The sequence below is a fragment of the Lutra lutra genome, chromosome 9, assembly GCF_902655055.1.
Source record: "Lutra lutra chromosome 9, mLutLut1.2, whole genome shotgun sequence".
Lineage (NCBI taxonomy): Eukaryota > Metazoa > Chordata > Mammalia > Carnivora > Mustelidae > Lutra > Lutra lutra.
This window is the reverse complement of record NC_062286.1, coordinates 81,286,403-81,313,414: the sequence shown is the minus strand read 5'-3', so window position 1 is coordinate 81,313,414 and position 27,012 is coordinate 81,286,403. Positions and strand designations below refer to the sequence as shown.

The following is a 27,012-nucleotide window of genomic DNA, read 5'->3' as shown; positions in this document are numbered from 1 at the left end:
GAAATCTTGCCATTTGCGACGACGTGGATGGAACTAGAGGGTATCATGCTTAGCGAAATAAGTCAATCGGAGAAAGACAACTATCATATGATCTCCCTGATATGAGGGAGAGGAGATGAAACATGGGGGGTTGAGGGGGTAGGAGAAGAGTAAATGAAACAAGATGGGATTGGGAGGGAGACAAACCATAAGTGACTCTTAATCTCACAAAACAAACTGAGGGTTGATGGGGGGAGGGGGTTGGGAGAGGGCGTGGGGTTATGGATATTGGGGAGGGTATGTGCTATGGTTGTGAAGTGTGTAAACCTGGCGATTCGCATACCTGTACCCCTGGGGATAAAAATATATGTTTATAAAGCTGTAAAAAAAAAAAAAAAAAAAAAAAGAAAGAAAGAAAGAAAGGATGAATACCCAAGTTTTGTAGCAACATGGACGGGACTGGAAGAGATTATGCTGAGTGAAATAAGTCAAGCAGAGAGAGTCAATTATCATATGGTTTCACTTATTTGTGGAGCATAACAAATAGCATGGAGGACTAGGGGAGATGGAGAGGGGAGTTGAGGGAAATTGGAAGGGGAGGTGAACCATGAGAGACTATGGACTCTGAAAAACGATCTGGGAATTTTGAAGGGGTGGGGGGTGGGAGGTTGGGGCACCAGGTGGTGGGTATTGTGGAGGGCACAGATTGCATGGAGCACTGGGTGCTGTTATGCTGAAAAAATAAAAAAATTAAAAAAATTAAAAAAAAAAAAAAAAAAAAAAAAAAGAAAGAGAAGAGATGTGTATATCAGTTTTATCTGAGGGGGAAACTAGGCATTATTATCATATTGGTTGTACTCTCAAATTAAAATATGAAATGAAACCAAGAATGTAGGTTGGAAATTATGCTATCACAGAACAAGATTACAAACTTTCTCTTTTGTGTTCTTACACCAGACTGCAAGGCCCATGGTCCCAGAGGTCACAAAAGAGAATTCTTCAGAAAAACTAGAGACTGTATTCCCTGACTTATTTGGTTCCCCAGAGACTCACGCTTTCTCTTTCCTTTATGCCCAGGCTCCATCCAAACACACTTCTCGGGGTGTTATCTAGGTCAGGGTTACTCAGTATGTTCTTTTTTAATTTAATGTCTTTTTAAAATTGTAATTGTGGTAAAGTACATGTAACATAACATCTACCATCTTAACCATTTTTAAGTGTACAGGTTAGTAGCATTAAGCACAGTTACATCACTGTGCGATCATCACTACCATCCATTCACAGAACTCCTTTGATCTCCTCAAATGGAAACTCTGCTAATACGCTGAATTAATGAATTGCCATAGCTAGTAACTCCCATCTCCCCCTCCCCTGGTCCCTGGCAACCACCACTCTACTTTCTATCTCTATGAATTTAACTACATCAGGGATCTTATATAGGGGAATCGTACAGTATTTATCTTTTTGTGTCTGGTTTATTTCACTTAGAATAATGTCTTCAAAGGTTTATCAATGTTGTACCGTGTGTCAGAAATTCTTTCCTCTTTAAAAAGGAATTTCCTTCTTTTTATGGCTGAATAATATTCCATAGTGTGTGTGTGTGAATGTGTGTGTATGTGTATGCATGTGTGTGTGTGTGTGTGTGTGTGTGTGTGTGTGTGTGTATATAAAAAATGAAATAATGTTCCATGGTGTGTATGTATACTTTGTGTTTCCATTCATCCATCAGTGGACACCTGGGTTGCTTCTACTTTTTAGCTGGTGTGAATAATGCTACTTATGAAGATGAGCATATAACTACCTCTTTAAAATCTTACCTTTAGTTATTTGGGGTATATGCTCATTTCATCCTTTTTGAACATAACGTACACAGTCTGAAGTACATTTTACATCATGTCCTAAGAAAGTGTATGTACTAAAAGAATAATATCACAAAACATTACCTACAACTACTGTGACATTTTCTACTCTTACTTAATATTTTAAAATACAGATCAAGGGGCACCTGGGTGGCTCAGTGAATTAAAGCCTCTGCCTTCGGTTCAGGTCATGATCCCAGGGTCCTGGGATCGAGCCCTGCATTGGGCTCTCTGCTCAGCAGGGAGCCTGCTTCCCTTCCTCTCTCTCTGTCTGCCTTTCCGCCCACTTGTGATCTCTGTCAAATGAATAAATAAAATCTTAAAATAAATTAAATACAGATCAAACCACACCAATTCACTTGCCAGCCAATGTTCGTAACACACTATAGGTTACTGACCAATTAATGATACATAATCTGTGCCAAAGGAGTGAGGACGGAGGAGGGACTAACGTGCCCTGGCCTTGCCTTGTTTCCAGCCCTTGCTCAGTCACCTCAGGTAAATGGCTTCCTCAGACCTCCCTGCAGACTCCAAAGGAAGTTCTTCCTTCCTTATCTTACAGATGAGGAAACTGAGACCAAACGAGTATAAGAGCTTGTCCAAAGGTTTGTATCCCATTCAACTCTGCCACAGGCCCATGGTACCAGAATGCGACTAATTTATACCCTGCAGTACTCCCCTCAGAGAGGCCACAAGCGTTCTCACTGGGCCAAGGAAATCTTGAGCTCAAAGGAGGCCTGACAACTCAGAAAATTTTAGGACCTGTTCACAGGCTCAAGAAGGTAGATAGTGGGCACCTGGGTGGCTCAGTGGGTTAAGCCGCTGCCTTCGGCTCAGGTCATGATCTCAGGGTCCTGGGATCGAGGCCCGCGTCGGGCTCTCTGCTCAGCAGGGTGCCTGCTTCCCTCTCTCTCTCTCTCTCTCTGCCTGCCTCTCTGTCTACTTGTGATCTCTCTCTGTCAAATAAATAAATAAAATCTTTAAAAAAAAAGAAGGTAGATAGTTGGAGTGTACTTTACAGGAGAAGGAAGTTCTTCAGTGACCGCTAATTAGATCACATAAGCAACTGCTTCTTTCACTTAACGATTCAGCTGGACACAGTCTCTAGACCTGAGTTTGGCACCTCTGCAATGAACAATTCCAGTCCACAGAGACATTAATTGATAAACTGTAGCTACTCTGTACTCACTGTGGCTTTGGCCGATGGCAATGTTTTTCCGAGGAATCACCTGGGCCATGGGAGAGAGTGGTAAATCAATAAATATTGCCATATTTATTGATTGCAGTGGGTAATCAATAAATATTGCCTGGCATTAAAAGACTGATTATGCTTCCTCCAAATGTTTTCTTTTAAAAAGCTTCTTCATGCTTTTGTGCTGAAGCTTTGCCCAGCTATTTAGAACGTAATACCTACACAATAAGAAATTGTTGCTTTGAATCAATGAATGAAATGTGGAATAACACAAAGGATGATTGGAATACAGTTGCTGTGCATTTTCTGTACCTTCTTTCAGAAAAACCACTAGCGAAATTTGCTTTCTCTTCTACAGATTTTCATTAAGATGTAAACCTCCAAAATGCAGAGCCTATATATTTACATACTGAATTCTCCCCTCTCCCCACCCCCAGATCACACAGATTCTCTTTGCCTCTAATGCTGATCTCTTCCCAGGCAGCCTGGTACCATTATGATACTTTCCAGGCATTAAATGCCTATTTTGTGCCAGACGCTGTACTGGACATGTTGGCTTATTTAATTCTTACAGTAATCCAATGAGGTGTATTATTGCATTATTACATCCCATATTACAGAACAGAAAATCGGAGTCTCAGAGTTGCAGGTTGGCTCGAGGAGATTTTGCACTTGGGCGTGGCCTAGATTTCAGTAGGTCAGCAGGCTCCTGAACCACTTGCAGGAACCACTTTCAGTCTGTGGCCTGGTGTAGAGGGCACATGAAGCAGAATCAAGTATAAGGGAGAAATCCTGTTTCTGCAAGAAGGACTGGTATTTCCCTAAAAGCCCTTAATCCCTGCCCTCCCTCCATATCATTAAGAAGATTATACCCCAAAAAGCTGAGAATGAAGCAGGAGGAAGTCTGGTTGTAGACAGTGAGCAAGAGTGGTGTTACTGCCCGGTGTTGGAGATCTTGGAAAGAACAGAGGCTGGGGGGGGCGCCTGGGTGGCTCAGTGGGTTAAGCCGCTGCCTTTGGCTCGGGTCATGATCTCGGGGTCCTGGGATCGAGTCCTGCATCGGGTTCTCTGCTCGGCGGAGATCCTGCTTCCCTCTCTCTCTCTCTCTCTCTCTGCCTCTCCATCTACTTGTGATCTCTCTCTGTCAAAATAAATAAATAAAAAATCTTTAAAAAAAAAAAAAAAAAAAGAACAGAGGCTGGAGTCTGGAATTCATTGACAATCCAAAGAGCTGGCAGAGGTAAAAAGACAGCTTCCCAGTGCTGGCCCACCTGCTCACCTTGGAAGGCCTTCTGCTGTTGGCAGAGTGTATTTTGCTAAAGCAGAGCTCACGTGATCCTACCAAAGCATGTAAAATATTTAAGCCTCTGCCCTCAAGGTTCTACCACAGAGCTCCTGATATAGCTGAAATAAATTAAGGGACAGGGAAGGTAGGGCTAGTGGGCAGGTGACCAAAGTTTCACACACATGCACGCACTCATCTTTCTATGTTAAAAAGGCTATCCCTTCTTCAAAAATGAAGACTTGGTGGGACTTAAAGTATTTCTTTAGAATAGTAAAAGTGTTCGTATGTCATGATTAAGAGGTAACATCCTGAATAGTAACTACCCAGTCCGTGTGCTAAATGCCTGATAAAAATCGGATAACTATATAATCTAAGAGTGATGGAGGGACGACAGGTATCAACCGAAACATAGGATCACCCTGTAGATGAATCAGCACTTTGAATCTTCATAGCAACTGGAAAAAGTAGACAGCATTAGAATCTCTCTTTTTATAGATAAAGAAAGTGAGTCTCAGGGAGCTCACAAAGGTAGTGTGGCCCAACCAGGATATTACCTTAGAGTTAGCTGACTTGAAAGCACTCTTTCTTTGCCACTGCCTCAGACTACAGACACCTGAGCTGCGTTGAGAATAGACCCAGCCCTACTGGACTCCATTCCTGGTTCAAAACACAAACAAATGAAGTTCAAAGTGACCAGATGGCAGAAAATCCAGTGACTGGGGACTATTTCATTTGAATGTCTGTTTAACACGAAAGCTAGAAGATTGGGTTAGATTAATTGGCTTGTAGGGATGGGGGAAAGAGTGTTATTCATTTGCTTTTGGAGTTGGGGAGAGTGAAGAGAATAATAAACAGGGTGAGAAAGAAAAACAACCAATAGTTGGGTAGAACTGTTAACCAAATAACTTCACTTCTTGAAACAATCTGATGCTAATTTCACACAACCCAAGAAGTTGTATACACTGAAAACAAAGATTTTTTTTTTAATGGGTAAATACATAAAATACTGGTATTTATAATTTTGAAAATCTAAATATGTCATCCATTTGGCCACAGGGGGGAAAAATCATTTTTCTCCTGGGCCAGTTGTAAAAATGAAGCCAATCTCTGATTTTGTGAGGTTTGTTTTCCTGTTGACAGTTTGAGCTATGATCCTCACCCCCAAAATTTACTGAGCACTTTACTATGTGGTAGGCACTGTTCTAAGCATTTTACTCATCTCATTCTCGCAGCTCTCTGGAATGGTTATCCCCATTTACAGATAAGGGAAATGATGCACAGAGAGGGTAAGTAACTTGCCCAGCATCACACAGCTAGTGTGTGACAAAACTGGGATTTGAACTCAGTTTGATTCCTGAACCCATGCTTTTAACCCTGCTTTCATACATTCTCCATTCTATCAGACTTCAATATATTTTCAGAATACTGAATATTAATATGTCTTTGAACAAGAGAACATCATTTCTGAATTACATGCCCCTCCCCTTGGGTGTACTTAGATGTTGGAAAATACACTTGAATTAATAATTAGTGTAACTAAGATCTTCATCTTATCTTAAAATATCTGGAGTATCAATATTTTCATCTTCCCTTTCAAAATGTCCAAGAGGTGATCATTTTATTATGTTTTGGAGTACAATTGAATTCTGTTGCTTTTCCTAATAATTACTGTTACTAAACATGCTAAATTACCTCAGAGTGAGAACTATAGAGAGAAAACTCTTTCCGTGCCTTTGAAAATACTAAATTTGATGTACAAATTTCAAAGGAGAATGGTTGATTACAACTTGAGTATTTGTTTGGTTTTGTGGCTGGACTCTGATCCCATGCTGTCTGTGGGACCATTTTGCGAGTTCTGGACTTGGGTGATCCAGAGCTGAAACCCTGTGGACGTCTTCAGGCAGCGTCGGGATGTGGAATGCTCTGTGGAGCTGTTACTAAAACTGGATGGGTCAAAAATAAACCAGTGCCATAGAGAGTTATACCTAGACAAATAGCATTTAGAAGGATAGGAATGGAAATTTCTTTTCTTCCAGTTGTAAACAGATGTCTTTGTTGTTTTTCTTTTTTTTTTTTTTTTGTTTTAATCCCTTCTGTTTAACCTCCAAACTAGTATTGCCAGTTAAAATACAAGGCACAGAGTTAAATTTGAATTTCAGAGCAACAAGGAATAATTTTTTGGTATTAGTATATTGATACAATATTTGGGAATAATTTTTTTAGTATAGGTATGTCCCATGCAATATTTGAGACATATTTATATTAAAAAGTTATTTGTTTTTTACCTGAATTTCAAATCTAACTGGGCATCCTGTATTTTTATTTGCTAATTCTAGCAACCCTACCAAACGCCATGTAAGTATAAGTCCAGCTGGACTTTAATTTAAATCCATACTTTGTCAAAGAATAGAAGGCAAGGTGAAGAAGGGAGAGAAAAGAAAAGGGAGAAGAGATAAAGAGAAGAGAGAGAAAGTAAGAAGGAATTCTGGCAATCTGCCAAGTAAAATAACTAACATTTTGCAAAAAAGAAATCCTAAAACTGAGGTCATAGGATGGAAAAAGTCTGTTTCACAGACTTTTTAGTCTGAACACTGGCCAAAAAAAAAAAAAAAAAAAAAAAAGCAGGCATCCTATTAACATCTGAATACCAAAGCTCATCCAGGAATGGAAAGATTTGGAATTTGAAGATCCTTAGCTTTCAGCTTTGTTAGAATACCACAATTCTTTATTAATTACAAAGAGGATTTTGTTTTGTTTTGTTTTTTCAGTGAAATGCGTAGGTAATTCTGTATCAAAGAAAGCTAACTTCATTTTATGTTACTAAAATACATTTGAAACTTCGTGGACAATCTTTTGTTTGCTTGTCTCGTGCTAAATGCAAAACAAAACAAAACTACCAGATACCTGATATGGAGAAGAATTTACCTCTGTTTAAAAATATCACAGGGTTCTGCTGAGAAGTGTGAAGATGGCTTTTTTTTTTTTTTAGTTAAAAATATTAACTGACAGCTTCAAGACAGATTTTTTTCTTTAATCTCTAACCAGACAAATTACTAGGAGCAAGAGACCTCTTGCCTTAATCTGGACACGTCACAGATGTGACAGTGTTCTGTAGGAGATGGCTTTTTAACTGTGGATGAGGGAAAATAACCTTTGGAATTTTTAGGATGTTATTACAAGCAAGTTTACTAGTTTTTGACTTACTAAGCCACAGCTGGAGCCAGCCTTCATCGGGGTAAGAATATTTTCATGCTACTATTATATCTTTTGTATTTCAAGAGTAGGATTATTGCATTTGGGGGAATATGGCCTGTGAGGTTTGTACTGTCTGTTGAATATGCAAATGTGAGTGTCCTATAAAAGGGGAGAGGAGCTGACAGTTTCCTTCTGTGCCGTAAACTTAAAGACTCCAACAGATGATCTGCCTGGGCTGCTGGAGCAGGAATTGGATCACACCATCATGTGGGATAAAAGAGAATTTTGTATTTCTTTGAGAGGCATTAAAAGGGCTGGGCTTAATGGCCTCCCTCAGCGCCAAGCAACTATGTGCCAGGCTCTCATCTCTGTAATTGTTGTATTGTTACTGTTGCTTTAAAAAACAAAAAAAAAAACAAAAACAAAAAACGAAACAGTGCAAGGAATTTTCTGATCAAATTCTGAATCTGCCTGGCAATATTTTCTTTCCGATTAATGCAATAGGAACCATCATTGCTTTTTCTATCTTCTTTCCTCCGTTCTGCATCTTTGTTTCTTTTATAAGACACATTGTGCCGTGAGTTCAGAGAATGAACGATGTTATTCTGTATGGCTTCCCTTAAAGAGACTTCAGAACATTTTAAAGCCAGGCTGTCTCCACAGAGCCACAGATGGCATCCCTGCAGGCCTGGCTGCCTGTGGAAATGTGCTGAGATGCCACAGAGAAACACATCAGTCCACCTGTGACAGCCAGGTTAGGACCAGATGCCGTTTCGATAGGAGAAATGTGCAAAGGAAATTGTCAGGTGACATAAGGAACAGAGAACCAATTGGAATTGTGAATTTCAGTATTCTCTCCAACTAGTTCTTGTTGTTGTTTTCATTGTTTTCCGCCATCCAGTCTCTTTAGTGTGCTACTTATCCAGGGTGCACATCAGATCATCTGGGGAGCTTTTTGAAATTTGAATAGCTGTGCGCTGCAGTCTGTCAATCGGTGCCTGCCCGTGTGATTCCGCTACCTGTCCTTGGTTGGAAAACCATACTCAGGAGGTCCCAAACCCAGCTAACCTTCAGAACCAATGAAAGGCTTTAAAATGCAGATTCCTGGGCCACTCTACCAGAAATTCTGACTTGGTGTGGCTGGGTTTGGGCCTAGAAAAATGTACTTTTGAAAAGTTTCATAATTAACTTTGATGATTAGTCAGATTGGGAAAACCACCTTTGCCCTAACTGAGTCATATTAATTTCCGCAAAAAAGGGGTTTTTGATTAAAAAAGAAGAGTAATCTGGTCGTGGGTACAGTACCTTTGGAGCAACACCCTATGTTCCCATTGTTTCCACCTTAAACTTTTTCCTAGCTTTATCCCAGCCTGCCTCTCTCCCATCTTGGTGGAAGAAATGTCTGATCTTTTTCTCCTCTGGTGCCCCTCACCCCATCTCCTCCCTCCTATCTGGTTCTTTTCTTAGGTATTCTTCCTATCTGGGCCTATAACCTGTTCATATTTTCCCAAACAAAATAACAACAGTCACAGCTATCAACCATCTAGCTACTCTGCTCTCAAGGGTCTTCTTCCTGGTCACCTGTCCCCTACCTCTGTGCTACTTGAGGGCCACCATGACCTATTTGTCACCGGGCCAAACCAGTGGCCCTTTCTGAGTCTTTAACCTCCTTGATATCTTTGCAGCCTGGGACCCTCTTCATTGATCATGCCCTATTGAGCCAACTGTTCCTTGTCTGCCACCCTACCAGGGTTCAGTCTTTGGCCTGTTTCTTTTTCTCTACATCCTTCTCATGGTGATCTTGTCCATTCCCATAGCTTTAACTGTCATCTCTGTCCAGATGCCTCCCAAATTGAGATCCCTAACTTTGATGTCTTCCTTGAGCTTCTAACCAGTCTTTCCTGCCATCCACTGAGTTCCCAGATCCTACATATTCAGAATCTAATACTCCTCTCCATTCTTGCCCCCAGCTGTTTCTTCTATATCACTTACTTTTGCTAACAGTGACCTCCAGACTCAAAACCATGGTCTCTCTCCCCTTTCTTGGCCCCAAGACTTGGTTACTTGCTATATCCTATCAAGTTTTATGCCACAGCTTCTACATAATTCTTTTTCTGTAGTGTCTATGGCCACCTAAGTTTAGGTCTTCCCTTTTTCCCTTCCCTGTCCTCTGTAGAAACCTGATCTCCCCGCCTGCCATTTCTTCATACCATCTCTATGAAGCTGCCAGATTAACTTATCTAAAGTACAGGTCTAGGAGTGCCTGGATGGTGCAGGCAGTTAAGCTTCCAGCTCTTGGTTTCTGCTCAGATCTTGATCTCATGGTCATGGAACCCAGCCCCCTGTCAAGCTCTGAGCTCATCAGGGAGTCTGCTTGAGACTCTCTTCTCCCTCTCCCTCTGCCCCTCCTCCCTAGATAAATAAATTTTTTAAAAATATAGTTCCGATCATGCCACTTCTCTGCTCTAAAATATTTGGTTACTGTGTACTACCAAAAATTAAGTTCAAATTCCAAACCTGGATTTTAGAATCTTTTGTGATCTTTCCCTATTTCTCTTTCTAGCTTCATCTTCCACTACCTACCCTCAATCCCCACATACCCAAAGTACGATCCAAACTGGTACTTGGTATTCCTCTGTCATGCTCTAGGATCTTTCTTCTCCCTATCTCTATTCATGCCATTCTCTCTGCTAAGAGTGCATTCTTCTAATTCTCCTGAGAGTCTCTCTCGGTTCTCACATGAGATCTTCTCCTACTTCTGTATAATGTTACATGAGTTTCAAATTCTGTCTCAATTTCTCTCCCTACCATTACACCAAATATATACCTGATTTTGCCCCTAATATATTTCCTCATAATATAATAAATATATTAGTAATAAATATATGACAGGCATATACAATCACTACAAAATGAAAATTCACCTTAGTTATTGATTGAACATTTTGAAATGTGGGTTGTTCAGGCATTAACACAGTGACCTAAGAACATAGTACATCTCATGATCTAGAACTGTATACTTTAATCCACTGACTAAGTGAACCCAGTGGCTAGAAAAACAAATAAAGGGCAAGAAACATGATTAGTTGCTTTGTTGGTTTTAATTCTAGAATTCAGAGATAAAATAGGAACTGAATTCTGAAAGTTGAGTGGCTCTCTGCAGTGAAATCCATACCTGTCAATACCTAGTACTTTTTTTACCCAATTGCAACCAAAGACATGACATGGTATATTGATGCTGACCTTCTGCCTAGGTCTTTCGTGTTACATCTCAGGTCTAAGCAGAGTTGGTGGTTATAATCTTTTTTTTTTTTTTTTAAGATTTTATTTATTTATTTATTTGACAGAGAGAGATCACAAGCAGGCAGAGAGGCAGGCAGAGAGAGAGGAGGAAGCAGGCTCCCTGCTGAGCAGAGAGCCCGATGCGGGGCTCGATCCCAGGACCCTGAGATCATGACCTGAGCCGAAGGCAGCGGCTTAACCCACTGAGCCACTCAGGCGCCCCTAGAAACAAAAGCACTTCAAAATACATGAAGCAAAAAACTGATGGAGCTGAAAAGATAAATAGACAAATCCACAGTTATAGTCATGGACTGCCAAACCCCACTCTGCAATTAATAGATTACTAGACAGGAAATCAACAGTGATTAGAGGAGTTGACCAATACCATCAAGCAACAGTATCTAACTGACATTAATAGAACCCTTCACCCCACAACAGTTAGTACACACTTTCTTTCCAAGTACCCATGGAACATTCACTAAAGTAAGCCTTATTCTGGGTCACAAATTTTAAAAAACTTAATAAATATAGAAGAATAGAAATCATTTACAGAATATTGTCTGACCATAACAGAATCAAACTAAAAATAAACAATAGAAGGCCAACAGGAAAATCTCCAAACACTTGGAAATTAAACAGCTTACTTCTAAATAACCCCAAGGTCAAAGAGAAAATTTCAAAGGAAATTTATAGTAAACATAGAAATGATTGAAAATGAAAACATGACATATCAGAGTGTTACGGGATGCAGATAAAACAATGTCAAGATGGAAATTTATAGCACTAAATGCTTACATTAGAAATGAGAAAAGATCTCAAATCAGTTATCTAAGTCCTGCCTGAAGAAACTAGAAAGTGAAGAGCAAAAAAATACACCCAAGGCAAGCAAAAGAGAAGAAATAACAAGGATAAGAGCTAAAATTGATGGAACTAAAAACAGTAGAAAAAATTAATAAACAGAAAGCTGGTTCTTTGAAGAAATTAATAAAATCCCAGCAAGACTGAAGATAAAAAGAAATTAGAAATAACCAGTATCAGGAATGAAACGAAGGATATCACTGTAAGACCCTACAGATGTCAGAAGGATAAGACAGTCCTATTAACATAACTCTACACACAAAAATCTGGCAATTTACATGAAATAGATCAAATCCTTGAAAATGCACAAATTATCAGAACTCAACCAAACTGTAGTAGTTAACCTGAATAACTGTATAACTGTGAAAAAAGTTTACTTTGTAATTTAGAAGCTCCGCCAAAAAAGAAATTTCTAAGCACAGATGTTTTCACTGGAGAATTTTATCATTTATATAAAGAAAAGTTAACATTAATTTTGTACAACATTTTCCAGATAAGATTCCCAAATCATATGAGGCCAAAATTATGCCAATGCCAAAACCGGACAAAAACAAAATAGGAATATCTTGACCGATAACTCTTGTAAACTTTAAAATTTTTAAAAAAATTTTTTTCAAGAAAATTTTAGTAAATTGAATCCAACAGTGTATAAAAAGAATAATACAGCATCCCACTTATTCCAAGTATACAAGGCCAGTTCAATATGTGCAAATCAGCCCATGTTATCTGTTATATCAATAAGCTAAAAAGGAAAATGCATATAATCACATGCATTGATGAAAAATATTTTTACAAAATTTGACACCAGTCTTATTTGATGTAACACTGAAAGTTCTAGCCACTGCTAGAACTGGCAAGAAATGGCAAGAAATAGGAGGCATGTATATTAAAAAAGAAGAAAAACAGTTGTCTTTATTTGGAGACAACATGCTTGTCTGTATGGAAAATCTCAGAGAACCTATCAAATAGAACTAACAAATGAGTTCTGGAAGATTATAGGATACAAGATGAACATACAAGAATCAATTGCATTGCTAGGTATTGGCAACAAGTAGGAAGAACCAAAATTAAATTATAATACCATTTACAAATGCTTCAAAGTAAGTAAAGTACTTAGGTGTAAATCTAACAGCATATGTAAAGGGTCTTTATGATGAAAATTACAATATAGTGATGCCCAAATGCCTGAAATGTTCTCACTTGGTGTCCACAACTGTATGTCTGTCAGCACTATGGATTAGTCTGTCCTTGCAAAAGAGTGCATCTACACTGATACACATTTACCACTGTCTCAATAGCAAAAGCCCAAGAATGCCCAGATTCCCAAAGTGAGTCAGTGTTTGGATTGTTTTGCATGAATGTGGTTAGCCAGGATCAACAGCATTGGACTTGAACTTGAGGTGGAATTTCCAAATTTTTAAATGTTTGGTGACAGCCATCTAGCACCCCAATGCTGGGTTGTCCCAAGACATGAGTCACAGGCAGACTCTTGAACAGGCAGTGAGCACTGAAGAGATGCCCAAATTGCACCCAAAACTCCATTGTTAATGGTGACGCAAGACATGTAGCTGCCTGAGGGTCCAGGAGATACGCTTTAAAAAAACACAAACAAGCTGCTGAAACGGTGGTCCAAAGGCAAATAGTAGAGATGCCTGATTAGAGAATGTTGTTGCATAGAACAGAGTTCTCAAACTGGGGAATTTAAAGACATTCTGATTCCTGGAACTTTGGGTTAGCTCCACTGTGCTACTGCCTAATCCTACATATAATACATCCTTGGAATTCTATTTTGAACAGCCTGGGAATATACAGAGAAGTTTTAGAGCAAGAAAAAGCAGACGTAAGCATCATAGAACATCATAGGTGAGTCCTCATGATATAAGCAGTAGATAGCTTGACAACATGCAAACACAGTTACTGCCTTATTAATGTTCATTAAGCAGTGTTTTTCAAAGCACTTTCAGTTGTTACATCACCCTGTCTTCAATAACAACATGTGAAAAAAGTACATTTGGTTTTCTTATTCCCCTTATAAGTACTGAACAGAGCCGGGAGGACTCAGCCTCTCAGCTCTGAGACACCTGGCAGAGCTGTCGGAGCCTGAACTGAGTTATCAGAGTCTGGATCCTTAGCAGGACCCATTCTTCTGTTTTGATTCCAGGAGCCTTTCAGAATGTCTTGCCTATTTTTTGAAGAAGCATTAGCCTTTACAACAGAAGTGTGTATGGAAACCTAACTCATGACCTTACTAACTGCTCTTCCTTACCACAATTGCTGTATAGGGCTAAAACTTGTTTGTTTGTTTGTTTGTTTTCCCTCTCTGATAAACTCTAGACTTTTACAGAGTCCTTAGGTTGGAAAGTCTTAATAGCTACAAACTCAAATGCACACATGCACACACACACACACACACATACACACATCACTCCCCTTAGCCAGAGCAGGAATGGACAGAAGGCCATCTCATTCATCTGCAGTGCTGCCCAGCTAAGTAAATGGCAGGACCCCACATGGCATCGAGATTTCTCGAATCTGCAGGAACCTGATCATCCAAGATCTTGTGGAACTCCTCCTCTCCAGCTTTCTCCTGCTTCTGCTCTCTGCCTATGAAGAGCCCAGTAACCGTCTTTTCCTTGGGGCAGGAAGCAAAAAGGAGTTAAGAGATCTGATGCCTTCAGATCTTGCAGGCATGGGAAGGGCCTCACCCCCTCAGAAGAAACAGAAGAAGAGGAGAGTAAGGGGAGCAGTGAGGCTGGCCGGCTTCTTCCCCATAGCCATGCAGAATTCCACCAGTGCACAGAAATCCCACGCTGCACTGTAAAAGGTGCAGAGCTTTTGTTAGTCCAAATTCTGGGCTTCCAGAGACCACATGTCTAGAGCAAAAGGAAGAAAGAGCAATAGGCTAGGGCAATGAGTATAACTTGATTCTCTTTCATGGCAAATTAAGTGGGCACAGATATAACTGTGTAGACTGGGGTCAAGGACCCTGGATTAGGCCTTTTACGTTAAATGTAATACGAGTTTAAATAATAGAAGCATAGGATAACCCAGCTTAAAATAAATACTATTTGGCTAAGAGGCAGTAATTTTTAGCTTCCTGGGCACAAAACCACCCAGTCTTGCTGCTGTAACATGTGGTGATGTTTGTATATGAAACTGTCTTTTTTTTTTTTTAAAGATTTTATTTATTTAACACACAGAGAAATCACAAGCAGGCAGAGAGGCAGGCAGAGAGAGAGGGAGGAGGAAACAGGCTCCCTGCTCAGCAGAGAGCCCGATGTGGGGCTCGATCCCAGGACACTGAGATCACGACCCAAGCCGAAGGCAGAGGCTTTAACCCACTGAGCCACCCAGGCGCCCCTGTACATGAAACTGTCTTAATGAAACTTTTTACAGTTCTTCCAGGCAGCCAAGATTTTATGTGATAATCTGTCAGATTGATTTCTTGGGCAATTCATTTGTGAATTTTATCTGCACACTCACCAAAAAATAATAATAATAATAATAATAATAATAAATTTTGTTTGAATGGGTTTGGACAGCTGACGGTTGTGTGAAGCCATCAGGCTGTGAAGAGTGAGTGTGCCCTTGGTGTTCATAAGTGCCCTGTTGGAGTGGTTTGGGATGCTTCCCCATGCAGTCAAGCTTTTCACAGCTTCTCAGGAGTTCTTTGGCCAGAGAGAGGGACTCTGTGATTGATCATCTTTATTCTTCCAGACACTTAATTTCAGCTTCTTTATCAGTTCTCCTATTTTATGGCATGCAGCTGCTTATACATGCTTGCAAATTCTCAGAATTCTATGTTACAAATGTAATCCCGTCTCTAGTGAAGATAGAGTGCTGTGTTGTGAGGTTGAGAAATACTCTGTTTATTAAGGTTGTTGGAACTAACCATGGTCATTTAGAATGACAAAGGTGGAGGTAGGGTTATCCCTGCCTCCTGCATTCTGTGTAGCTCTGGGTATGCACACAAACTAGAGTATTTACAGAAAAATACATTTCCCAGATTTTTTTTTCTTTGTAATTTAAAGGCACACTTCCAGCCTATCTCAAGAGCTCTCATGAAAAAGAATATATTTATGCTCATAAATGCAGTTACCTGGCATTAATCCTCTGGTCATTGGTAAGCTCGTGAATTAAATGAGTCAAGCTGTGTGTACTCAGGTAGAAGTATGAAGGGTACTAGGGTCCCACCTGGGAGATTCAACTGCAGGGAAGCCTAAGCCCATCTGAGGTATGAGACTGGCCCAGCTGTGGCATCCAGAGCTTACCCAGTCCAGGAGCCCCCAGGCATGGGTAACGGTGGAGCACTGGAATGTGGACAGTACACACCAGGTGTTAAAATACTTCGTACTAAATAAATAAATAAATAAAAGAAATGACAATATGTGGTATCTATTGGGTTAAATAAATATATTATTAAAATTAATTTCACCATTTTTTTAACATAGATACTAGCAATTTTTAAATTACATATTTGTATTCTATTCCTATTAGCACTGTTCTAGAGAATCCACTGGGGTGTGGAGTGGGCAAGGAGAGGTCTTATGGAAAGCAATGCACACAATTTCAAACCAATTACTAGGTGTTCCTGTCCTAATAGCCCTCAGCAGCACTACCCAGGGGCTTCTCCTTGACTATCCTTGGTAGCTTCAACACACACCCAGCACAGCCAGTGGCCAGCTTCCCTCTCCTCACCGGTTACCTGCCACCCTTCTGAGCCTGTCCCTCCCTCCAGCATGGCCCCACGCTCCAGACAGCTCACATTCTATTGGCCTGAACATTTCCTCTCTCTCTGACTTCTCACTCACTCCTCTTGAAGGGCTCAGCAGAGAACGAGAGTTTTTGCCTAACACGACCCTTCTTCCTTAGAAGGCTTACCTTTAGAGTATCAACCCACAGTCTCTCCCTCAACTCAGATGTTTTAAAAGCTCTGAATGCCTGAAATTTAAAAACAAAAAACAGTAACAAACACACTCACTTGGTAGAACTATCTCCAAGCTATTTATAGCTTTGATCTCACTTCCTGTGACTGTTCATTCAACTGCCCCACACCCTGCCCAGGTGTTGTACAGGTGTGTGATGGAGGCATCAGTTTGCCTTTCTAGAAAGAAGTTCTGAATCCCCAAACATCCAGACCTGAGAGTTACAGAAGGCATTATGGACCTGAAGCAGTTTTTCTCTCCCTTGAAAGCTGGCTTCCCTCACCCTTCTAAGCTTACTTAAAGATCTTCCTGCCAGGCAGTCTTCACTGGGTCACTGTCCTCCTTTCAGTCCTTTTAAGGACTCCCACGGCCTACAGCGCCAGGTCCCAGCTCCTTAACAGCATGCCTGGCTCCTCATCAGCAGGTATTGGGTAGGCCCTCAGACAGGGGCTGTGGGGCCCTCAGACACTTGAGATACAGTCTTTGACCTTAGAGAAGGGAGCGGAAACACCAGCAACCACAGTGAGCAATAAAAGGATTAAATGCAAAATGAAGGAAAGCCACTACAAGTGCAGGCGGAATGAAAGAAGTCAGAGAGCAGGGCAGCATGGGATCTCCTGTCCCAGGCCTGCTGGAGGCAGGAAGAGGACGGGGGAGGAGGACAGCAGAAGTGAAGGGAAGTGCAGTTTCCTGCTCTCCCACCTGGATGTCTGCCTTCTCCAAATAGTTAATGAGGGTTGGCCTATTGCCTGCCAATAGTGGACCCAGGGGACACCCGAAGGATCCTGCCTTCTAGAATCAAATGTGTTCCCTCTGTGTTTTGTCATTTGAACTGATTCCTTGGAAACACATAACCAGATGTTGTAGTTCATTGTTTTCCTCCCTTTGTCATGCTGAGCCCAAATCAATCTGCTAACTCTGTTTCTCACTCTCCCTCACCTCTGGACTACACGTCAAGTTGCCAGAGAAATTAGTGGTGGTTGTTGGGTATGCCTTCCTTTCAGCTCCTATTTGTTGAGGTCCTACTGTACACAAAGCTCTGAGCCTTCACTGTTGGAATCCCGTAGCCCTCAGTCCCTAGAATACTTACTCTGCACTTTAAAATTTGCGGGATGTTTTTGTCTATATGATCCTATTCAGTTCCCCAATAATCCTTTAAAGATGAGGAGATGTATATTATTCATTCTCAGTTTACAGTCAGAAATGGAGGCCTTAAAATAATTTACTCAGGCCATTAAGCTAGTAAGTGACAGAGTTAGAAGTCAAAAATTAACTGCAAATCTAGCACGTTTTCTAATACAGTAGTCACCCATTTCCTATCTCACTAGAGAGGCTAAAAGCTTTATTTGGGGGGGTACCTGGGTTGCTCAGTAGATTAAGTATCTGCCTTTGGCTCAGGTCTTGATCTTGGGGTCCTGAGATTGAACCCTGAGTCAGGCTCCCTGCTCCATGGGGTGTCTTCTTCTCCCTCTCTGTGCATTCTCTTTCTTTCTATCTTTCCAATAAACTTAAAAAAAAAAAAAACCCTTTATTTTAATTGACATATTGCACATTTGAAGGTCATTGAGTAGGTATGGACGCATGCCCACTACAGGCCAAGACGTGGAACTTTTCTTACCAGTTCCCGAAGCAACAATGGCAACATTCATCCACTTTCCAGAATAAATCTTAACAGCTAAGCTAAAGAATACCCCAAATTTGTCAACAAAATGTTGACCCAGCCGTGTGAAACAGCAGAATGGAGCAGGGGAGGCACCAAATAATTTTTAAGTATTGGTAGCAAAAACGACCCAGGGTACTGGATCAGTTAAAAGAGCGGCACTCTTGTGGGTAAATGAAAGGGAGGTGCAAGGCTTTTCCTAGATCAGTTCCAGAGTTATGAGATTACAGCGTATTATATAACCAAGTGACAGCTTTTAATGATGTTTTTATTCCTGGCAGCATAAAAGCTTTTGTACCCATATTGTTTCTCAGAGCCACAGTTCTGAGAGAGTATTTTCTTTTCCCCTTTATAGAGAAGGAAACTGTCAGTATTTCCGGCAGGTCCCCGAGCAAGTAAAGAAAGCTGGGAAGCAAAGCCAGAACCTTGTCCATTCCCACTCAAAGCCCCTGAGTGGCCATGTGACTAACTGCTCACGGCTCACACCAGCTAAAGCTCTGGCCTTACACCGCCACCCGATCAGGGGGTCAAGGGTCACCAGATAGGCCTTCCCTCTGTCAGAATTTGGCCTGAGTCCATAAAATCCTTTGAAAGTCTAAAGCACCCATTTCTACTTTCTGATCTGGAGAGTTCCGAAGAGCACTGAGAAGTAAGAAATATGTATTTGCACAGTGAAAAAGGCTGCTTTTATATGGGATTCTTTGCCATTGGAAATAATGATACAGCAGGAAATGGAAGAGGTGTTTTGAGTGCTTTTCTTACTTACCAACTTCAGAGTATAAATAAGGTACCAAAAATCACTGGTTTTAGAGTTCATTCTTTTATTTAAAAAAAAATAGATCAACATTTTGTTTTTCGCTAAGAAGGAAAAAATAGAACAAAGTACGTGTTATCACAGGACAAAGAGTCACTTCTGGGAGCCATTCCCCCGTTACTGAGAAACGAGCCATAAACCTAAGGTCTATAAATTACAAGATCCAGGAGGAAATGTCACTTCTCTAATGCCCACCAACTCTGTAATTTTTCTTTGGTTGAAATCACCTTGACTTCTATAAAAAGCATAAGTGTTTTTCGTTAACAGGAAAGATTTACTTACTATAAATGATTATACTAGACAAGAAATCTTAGTAGCCTATCAACTGTTTCCGTATGAAAATTAGGTTTGGGCACATCCAGGGTTTGCAATATCTGGGGAAGAGAAAGAGGGTTACTGCCAAGAATCTGACTGAAATATACACAGAGAAGAGTGAGATTTTTCTTGCAGAATCCTATTTAAAGTTCCCCATTCTGGGTAGTAATGTTAATGTTACTATCAGTTAATACTGACTTGAGTTGCAGTCAAATAACAGAATTCCCGTCTCACTGTTTTTTTTTTTTTTTTTAAAGATTTTATTTATTTATTTGACAGACAGAAATCACAAGTAGGCAGAGAGGCAGGCAGAGAGAGAGAGGGAGAAGCAGGCTTCCCGCTGAGGAGAGAGCCCGATGTGGGGCTCGATCCCAGGACCCTGGGATCACGACCCGAGCCGAAGGCAGAGGCTTTAACCCACTGAGCCACCCAGGCGCCCCCGGTCTCACTGTTTTTGATCCTCCTCTGATCTTACTCCGCCACCCACTTCTTTTCTCTGTAACCTCATAGAGGTCTCTTCATTTTCATTTGGCTCATTGGAGAATCTGTTAATTTGTTAAGTTCCTGCTCTGTCCCGGGCCTCGCACTGGAAATAACAAAATAAACCTGGGACTGTGGCATGGCTTCTGCTCAAAAGAAGTTCACCCTGGGGCGCCTGGGTGGCTCAGTGGGTTAGGGCCTCTGCCTTCGGCTCAGGTCATGGTCTCGGCGTCCTGGGCTCGAGCCCCGCGTCAGGCTCTCTGCTCAGCGGAGAGCCTGCTTCCTCCTCTCTCTCTCCCTGCCTCTCTACTTGTGATCTCTGTCTATCAAATAAATAAATAAAATCTTTAAAAAAAAAAAAAAAAAGTTCACCCTGCACAGGGTGAGGCTGAGACATAAGGAAGGCATTTCAGTGAAAGGTGATGGCCCCAAGAAGCTGAGCTGGCTGCAGACTTTCAGGCTGAGTCTCCTCCCACTGCATTGAACCTGGTACCTGATAACCTGACTCTCCAGAGGACACAAGAGTGTTAAGCATTGTCTCTGTCCCGGAAGTCTGGAGAAGGGGAGACCGCACCCAGCGTAGACAGTGACTCCTCGCCTCTCATCTCCTGCTTGTACCAGTGCCCAGGCGCACCCACCCCCATGTCTCCTCAACCCCCCTTCCGAGACAGACATCTGGACGATGTATGCATTCGTTGTATAAAATTAAGTTTGAATGATTAATATAAAATATTTTAATACAGGGGCACCTGGGTGGCTCAGTGGTTAGGCCTCTGCCTTCGGCACAGGTCATGATCCCAGGGTCCTGGGATCAAGCCCCGCATCGGGCTCTCTGCTCAGCGGGGAGCCTGCTTCCTCCTCTCTCTCTGCCTGCCTCTCTGCCCACTTGTGATCTCTGTCTGTCAAATAAATAAAATCTAAAAAAAAAAAAAAAATTTTAATACAAAAAAAATTTTTTTTTTTGATGGGGTTCAGAGAAGAGGGGATACCAGGGAAGGAGGGTCATCTGGTAGACTTCCTAAAAGAGCAGTTCTTGGGATGGACCCTCAAAGATATGTGTGATTCAAATTGCAGAGGAAGGAGGCCTGGCATTGCAGGTGAGGACAGAGCACACAGCACTGTGGGATCTGGTCATGCTCCCTTTTCTCCCCTCCCAGAAAACTCCTCTGAGGCCTTCATCAGCCATTCTTTCTCTCCAACCTCCATAGAGCCTAGTAACCTCTTCCCAGCTGTTGCTGCTGTGGATAAGAGACAAGAGTAGGAATAAAGAACAGTGCTGCTTCAGAAGGGGCTGGAAGCAAGGGAAGGGACAAGCAGAATTCTCTGTCTCCTTGGCCCCCAGGGGCCACCCCACAGATGAAAGATGTCAGCAAAGGCCAGAACTAGGGCTTTTCTCTGCTTTGGGACTCAGTGCTTCATGGGAGGAGTTAACAGTCATTGGCTCTGGCAGGAGGAGGGCTCAGCCCAGAGGAGGAGGTGGGGGCCAGGCCAGAAGGCAACACCCTCCATGGGCTCCAACAAAGCCTTGCCCTTGCCCCTCTGGCAGGCTCAGCCGCCAGCCCCTGAGCCAAGGCCAGCCACCAGGGACTGTTTCCAGAAGCTCCACCAAGAAGGGCAAGAAGGCTTACTCAGAAGGGTCCTTGACACACACCTTCCATATTTTAGATGGTATTAATTAGATGAACTTAGTCCTTCCCTGGGCCCTAATCACTAATTAAATATCCTCCTGAAACAAGACCTTCCTCCGAATGAATTTCCACCTTCTAGCCAATAGTGCTCCAACCGGGGGAGCTTTTCCCTTGAGTTCATTTTTCTCCTGACCCAATCACAGGCTTGTAGGCTCTGCACAGCTTGTCCCACATTCCATGGCCTCTCACTGATGGCAGGGTGGCTGCTCGCTTTGTCATTGCTGTTTCCTTGCAGGAGGTAAAAGTGGCCGATGACACTTATCTGAGGCCTCTGCTCGCCTGCTTGGGTTTTCCTCTGAAGCAAGAGTTGAGGTGCCACCGCTGACACCAACAGTTTATAAACCGCTGGTCTCGATAGTCACCAAAGCCTCTTCACCTCTAAAATCCCTTTTAAGAGGATTTTCCTGGCACATGAGCCCCTTTACAGTTTGAATCTTCTGACTATGGTCTTGGTGAAGGATTCCTTTGGGGCAGGAAGCTCAGAGAAAGCAGGGAGTTGCCCCAGCATGGACACCAGCTGGGGACAAGGACATAGGAGCATCAGCAACACTGGGTGCTCCAAAATAACACCCCTAAACTGCAGGCCACAGAAGTTCATGCATTTGGGGCAGAACTTTATTATGGTGTTTGTATTTTTCATGAAAATAATTCAGGCACAGATGCACTGACAGATCCTATACAAATAAGACCAAATTTCCCCCAGAACATCCAACTCAGCATGGGGGGAATAAGCAGTCACTGGGCCCAGCCTTCTGTGGAGACTAGCCTTGGTGATCAGGCAACCTGAGAATTTTCTGGAGCAGGGAGTGTGTTGCAGGTGAGAGGTGAGAAAATCCTGGTCAAGATTGGTTTGATAAAGAAAAAGGCAGTGAGGGAACCTGTGATAGGGCTAAAAACTACCTGCTTGGCCCAGCTTTTGAAGGCACTGGGCCTCTGGCCCCAAACAACGTCAAGGCAACGTCAGGGTGAGTCTCTTTAACACATATTCCCTACATACTATTGTCACTCCCTTTTTGTGCCTCATACCACAACATTAAGACAGAATGCGCCCCATTTGCCTGACACCACATCCACACTGGCATCTTTGGCCTTCCCCATGTGGCTCTTCCTGGCCTTCCCCATCCTGCCTTCTCCACCAGGGAAACTAAAAGAAAGAGAGTTCGGGGCGCCCAGGGTGGCGCAGTCAGTTAAGCCTCTGACTTCGGCTCAGGTCGGTATCTGAGAGTCCTGGGATGGAGCTCTTCAATGGGCTCCCTGCTCAGTGGGGAGTCTGGTTCTTCCTCTCCCTTCTGCCCTTGCCCCGCTCATGCACAGGCTCGTTCTCTCTTTCAAATAAATAAATAAAATCTTAAAAAATCTACCATGCCTGCATAGGAACTCTTCAAAACAGAAATTTAATCCTTTTTAAAAAGATTTTACTTATTTATTTGTTTGTTTGTTTATTTATTTTAGAGAAAGGGAGCCCAAGCAGGGGGACAAACAGAGAGGGAGACAAGCAGACTCCCTGCTGAGCAGGGAGTTCAACGAGGGCATGATCCCACCACCCTGAGATCGTGACCTGAGCCAAAATCAGGAGTCAGAATCTCAACCAACTGAGCCACCAGGCACCCCTAATCTTTTTTTTATTGTTATTATTATTACCATGTATTAGGATACCTTTAACCAAAATATATTTGTCAAAAGCTAGATCTGGATAAAAGAAAAGATCTGGATAAAAAGTAGCATACACTATGCCATCATTTCCTACAGGAATTCTAGCAGCAGCACATGGCCATGAGCCTAGCACCTTTTATTTTATAAACAGGTACACAGTCCACTGAGGCCCTGGGCATCTCCAGGTTCCATCTGAGCCCTTTCTATTGTTGCTTTTTCTGTAGCAGACAAATTTGCCCAGCCACTTTCTTTTGTTGAAGTTAATAGCCAATAAACCTTTAAAAGTTGTTATTATAAATTCAATTGCCTCTTAAAATAAATTTTTATATAAGTTATTTTGAGCTCATTATTTTTCAGCCTTCTAAAGGCATATTTTAAATGTATTCCATTCCATTTGTAGTCCTGGATCAAGTTCTGTGCACTGCTACAAGTCTTGTCTCTTACTAAGGAAGGACGTGTGCTTAGGACTTTTCATTAGATAAATACTTGTGTGCTCCTGGTCCTGGGGACACAGAAAGGAATGAAGCTGGCACTTCCTTCAAGGAGCCCATGAGTCAGGTAGATGACAGACTCTGAAGACAGATAATTACACTCCAGAGTGGCAAATATGCTAATAGAAAAGTATACAGAAGAGGGTAATTAATTAAGGTCACTGGGCATCAAGAAAATGTGCCATTGGGGAGGCATTTGAAGGATGAGTAATGGATGAAAGCAGGGAACAGAAAGAAGGGCATTTCAGGCAGGAGGAGAGGTCAAGGTTGAAGGTCAGACAAGTGGAACTATACAAAGCTTGCACTGTTCCAGTATTGCATCCAAGGGCTAGAACAGGCTAACAAATGCAAAGAGCTGAGGCCAGGCCGTGAAGAGCCTTGTGGGCCCTGATAAGCAGCAGGGATTATGAATTTCGATTATGGGTGGACTGCAGCAAGATGGGCAGCAGAACCTGGAGGAAAAACTGGAGGGAGGGAGTTGCTAAGCTATTACAGGGGAACCAGAAGTGTGAATTAAAGCAGTATCGTGAGGGATAGAGGAAGATGGCTTCAATAGAAAAGTGAAGAAATTGAACATACATCTCTAGGAGTTTTATTGTCTGTAAAGAGGAAAGGGAGGAAGTCAGCAACCATGTGCAGATGGCCAGGTAGATAGCAGTACCACAGACCTGGGCACCCAATTTAGCATTGCATGTTGGATTTTAAGTGGGGAGTTGAGGGATTCTGGTTTTAGGCAAATTGCGGTGGAGGCACATTCAAGTGGAGATTCATTGATTTTCTTCTCAAACATTTGTTGTGTGGTTATTCGATGTCAGGCATTTTGTTAGACACTAAAGCTGCCCAGTAGGATAAATGTGGTCTGTGGCCTCCAGGAAGCCATAGTGCTGAAAAACCAGGGCGCACTTGGGCCTGTAGATGAGGTCATAGATGTCATCCTCAGGAATGGATGAGGAGGTGAGAAGGGGGAGAAGAGACAAAAACTGAGGACAGGATCCTAGGTAACATTCAGCTTTTGAAGAGTGGCAAAAGGGATAGATTCATCAAAGGAAATGGGAAGTCAAAGATAAGAAGGACCTTAGGGACCAGAGAAGCTGGGCAAGGAACATTTTGAGGAAGGAGTGTTACATGAATGTCACATAAATTCATGTGAGCAAACAAGACAAAGAATCAAAGGTGTCTATTTCATTTAGCGAATGAGTATCTCTGATAGCCCTAGTGTATACATATGAATATGCAGACATCTATCATTTAGAAAGAATTCTGTCCTTGCTGATCAGAATCTGGATGCCTTGCTGGGACTTAAAATGTCTCTTTGGCCAGATTTTAATCACTTTGCACAGGTAATGACAAGCCTTTGATTTATGTCTATAGCTACCATTGGCAACACTGTGACTCTGCCCCTTGGCTCTATCTCTAGAGTGTCAGAAGGACTACTCAGTCTAGTACTTTTTATATGATTAAGAAATAGATGAAGGGTGCCTGGGAGGTGCAGTCAGTTGAGTGCTCCACTCTTGGTTTTATCTGAGGTCACAATCTCAGAATCTTGAGATGGAGCCCATTTTGGGCTCCATGCTCAGAGTGCAGTCTGCTTGACATTTTCTCTCTTTCTCCCTCTGGCCCTCCCCTCCATGCTCTCTCTCGCTCTCTCTCAAATAAATAAATCTTAAAAGAAAAAAGAAAGAAAGAAAGAAATAGTTGACTAGTGTTGGATTATAACCCAGCACAGAAAGTAAATATGCAAGAGTCCATATGGATATAAATAAGTGGTTGAAAAAATAAATAGGCGAATTTCTTGTACAGAATAATAGCAAATAATTTCTATGGCTACTGTCCTTTAAGATGCCCCTTAAGGGGGCGCCTGGGTGGCTCAGTGGGTTAAGCCTCTGCCTTTGGCTCAGGTCATGATCTCAGGGTCCTGGGATCGAGCCCCGCATCGGGCTCTCTGCTCAGCGGTGAGCCTGCTTCCTCCTCTCTCTGCCTGCCTCTCTGCCTACTTGTGATCTCTCTCTCTCTCTCTGTCAGATAAATAAAATTTAAAAAAATTTAAAAAAAAAAAAAAGATGCCCCTTAAGCACTTTACTTAGTGACTTCCGTATGTAGTCTGGAAAGGGAGGAAAAAGAGTAACTTTACCGTGGATAAATCTGACAAACACAATTTCAGCCAAGTGATTAAACTTAGCATCACAAGTGATAAGTCATGTTGATAACAGGCACCCTTGATATGGTGGAATAAGAATGGCACTTTATCTCTGGGGTCTTCCTCCCCAAATCCAGAACCCCAATCTCATCAGGAGAAAAACATCAAACAACCCAAACTGTGGGACATTCTACAAAATTTATGGCCAACAATCCTCAAAATGGTCAAGGTCATCAAAAACAAGGCAAGACTGAGAAATTGTCACAGCCGAGAAAAAGAACCTTAAGGAGACGTGACAACTGAATGTCACATCTGTTTATCCCAAATGGAATACTGGGACAAGAAAAGAACGTGCTGCCATGAGAAAGGGAGAGGGTACACATAAAATGGTAGAGGTTGCTAAAAGACAAAGTGCACTTTCTTTGCAGTGTTGTCTAGTGTTGGTCCTTAGCTCAATTGATTTTCTACCATTTTAATGAAAAACTACTAACCAGGACTCTTGACCCATCTAAAATTGGAAACTCAGGAAGTCTGCACTGGTCTAGGGTCCTGTCTTCTGTCGAAGAACAGACCCACATAGGCACGATTTACACCATGACCTCTAGGATAATAACTGTATTTATCATGATTATTGCTAGTTCCTTTTTAAATGATTACTTATTTACTTGAGAGAAAGAAAGAAAGCAGAGCAAGCGAGAGAGAACAGTGGTGAGTGAGGGGCAAAGCAAGAGGGAGAGGGAGAAGTAGGTTCCCCACTGAGCAGGGAGCCTAATGCGGGGCTCGATCCCAAGACCCCTCTGATCATGACCTGAGCCAAAGGCAGATGCTTAAACAACTGAGCCATCCAGGCGCCAACTGGTTATTTTCTTAAGCAGTAAGTAGAACAAACACTACTCTGCAGTCACATTCTGTTTCAAAATATGCACTACCACTTAAAATTTTTCACATGAATTATTTTCTTTGTACTTGAGGTTTCTTTCTGCCACCTGAAAGTCAAAGAGATGAATATGTAAAAAGCTGGGTAGGCAACAAACAACTTGATTCTGCAGTTTTACTCATCTTGACTTAACCCCAAAATACACCTGATCTAAAACCATGAGGAAATGCTGAAACTTTTTACAAAACAAGTGACCTTGACTGGTGCTTGTGACCCTGTTTCCAATCCAGTGAATGGAACCCTCCTTCACAATAGACATGGT

The 27,012-nt window shown here is 41.9% G+C and overlaps 1 protein-coding gene across 3 annotated transcripts in view; it reads left to right on the top strand.

The window, feature by feature from the left end:
- The window catches only part of AFF3 (ALF transcription elongation factor 3), a 543,761-nt gene that overhangs the window by 389,574 nt on the left and 127,175 nt on the right, over nt 1-27,012 (top strand). For 2 of the 3 annotated variants that reach the window (XM_047745267.1, XM_047745266.1), the window contains one exon: nt 5,548-5,601. The exons of the other annotated variant lie outside the window; for it this stretch is intronic. In XM_047745267.1, the coding sequence (XP_047601223.1) occupies nt 5,548-5,601 (54 nt within the window). The remainder of the gene's footprint in view (nt 1-5,547; nt 5,602-27,012) is intronic. 3 annotated transcript variants of the gene reach the window in all.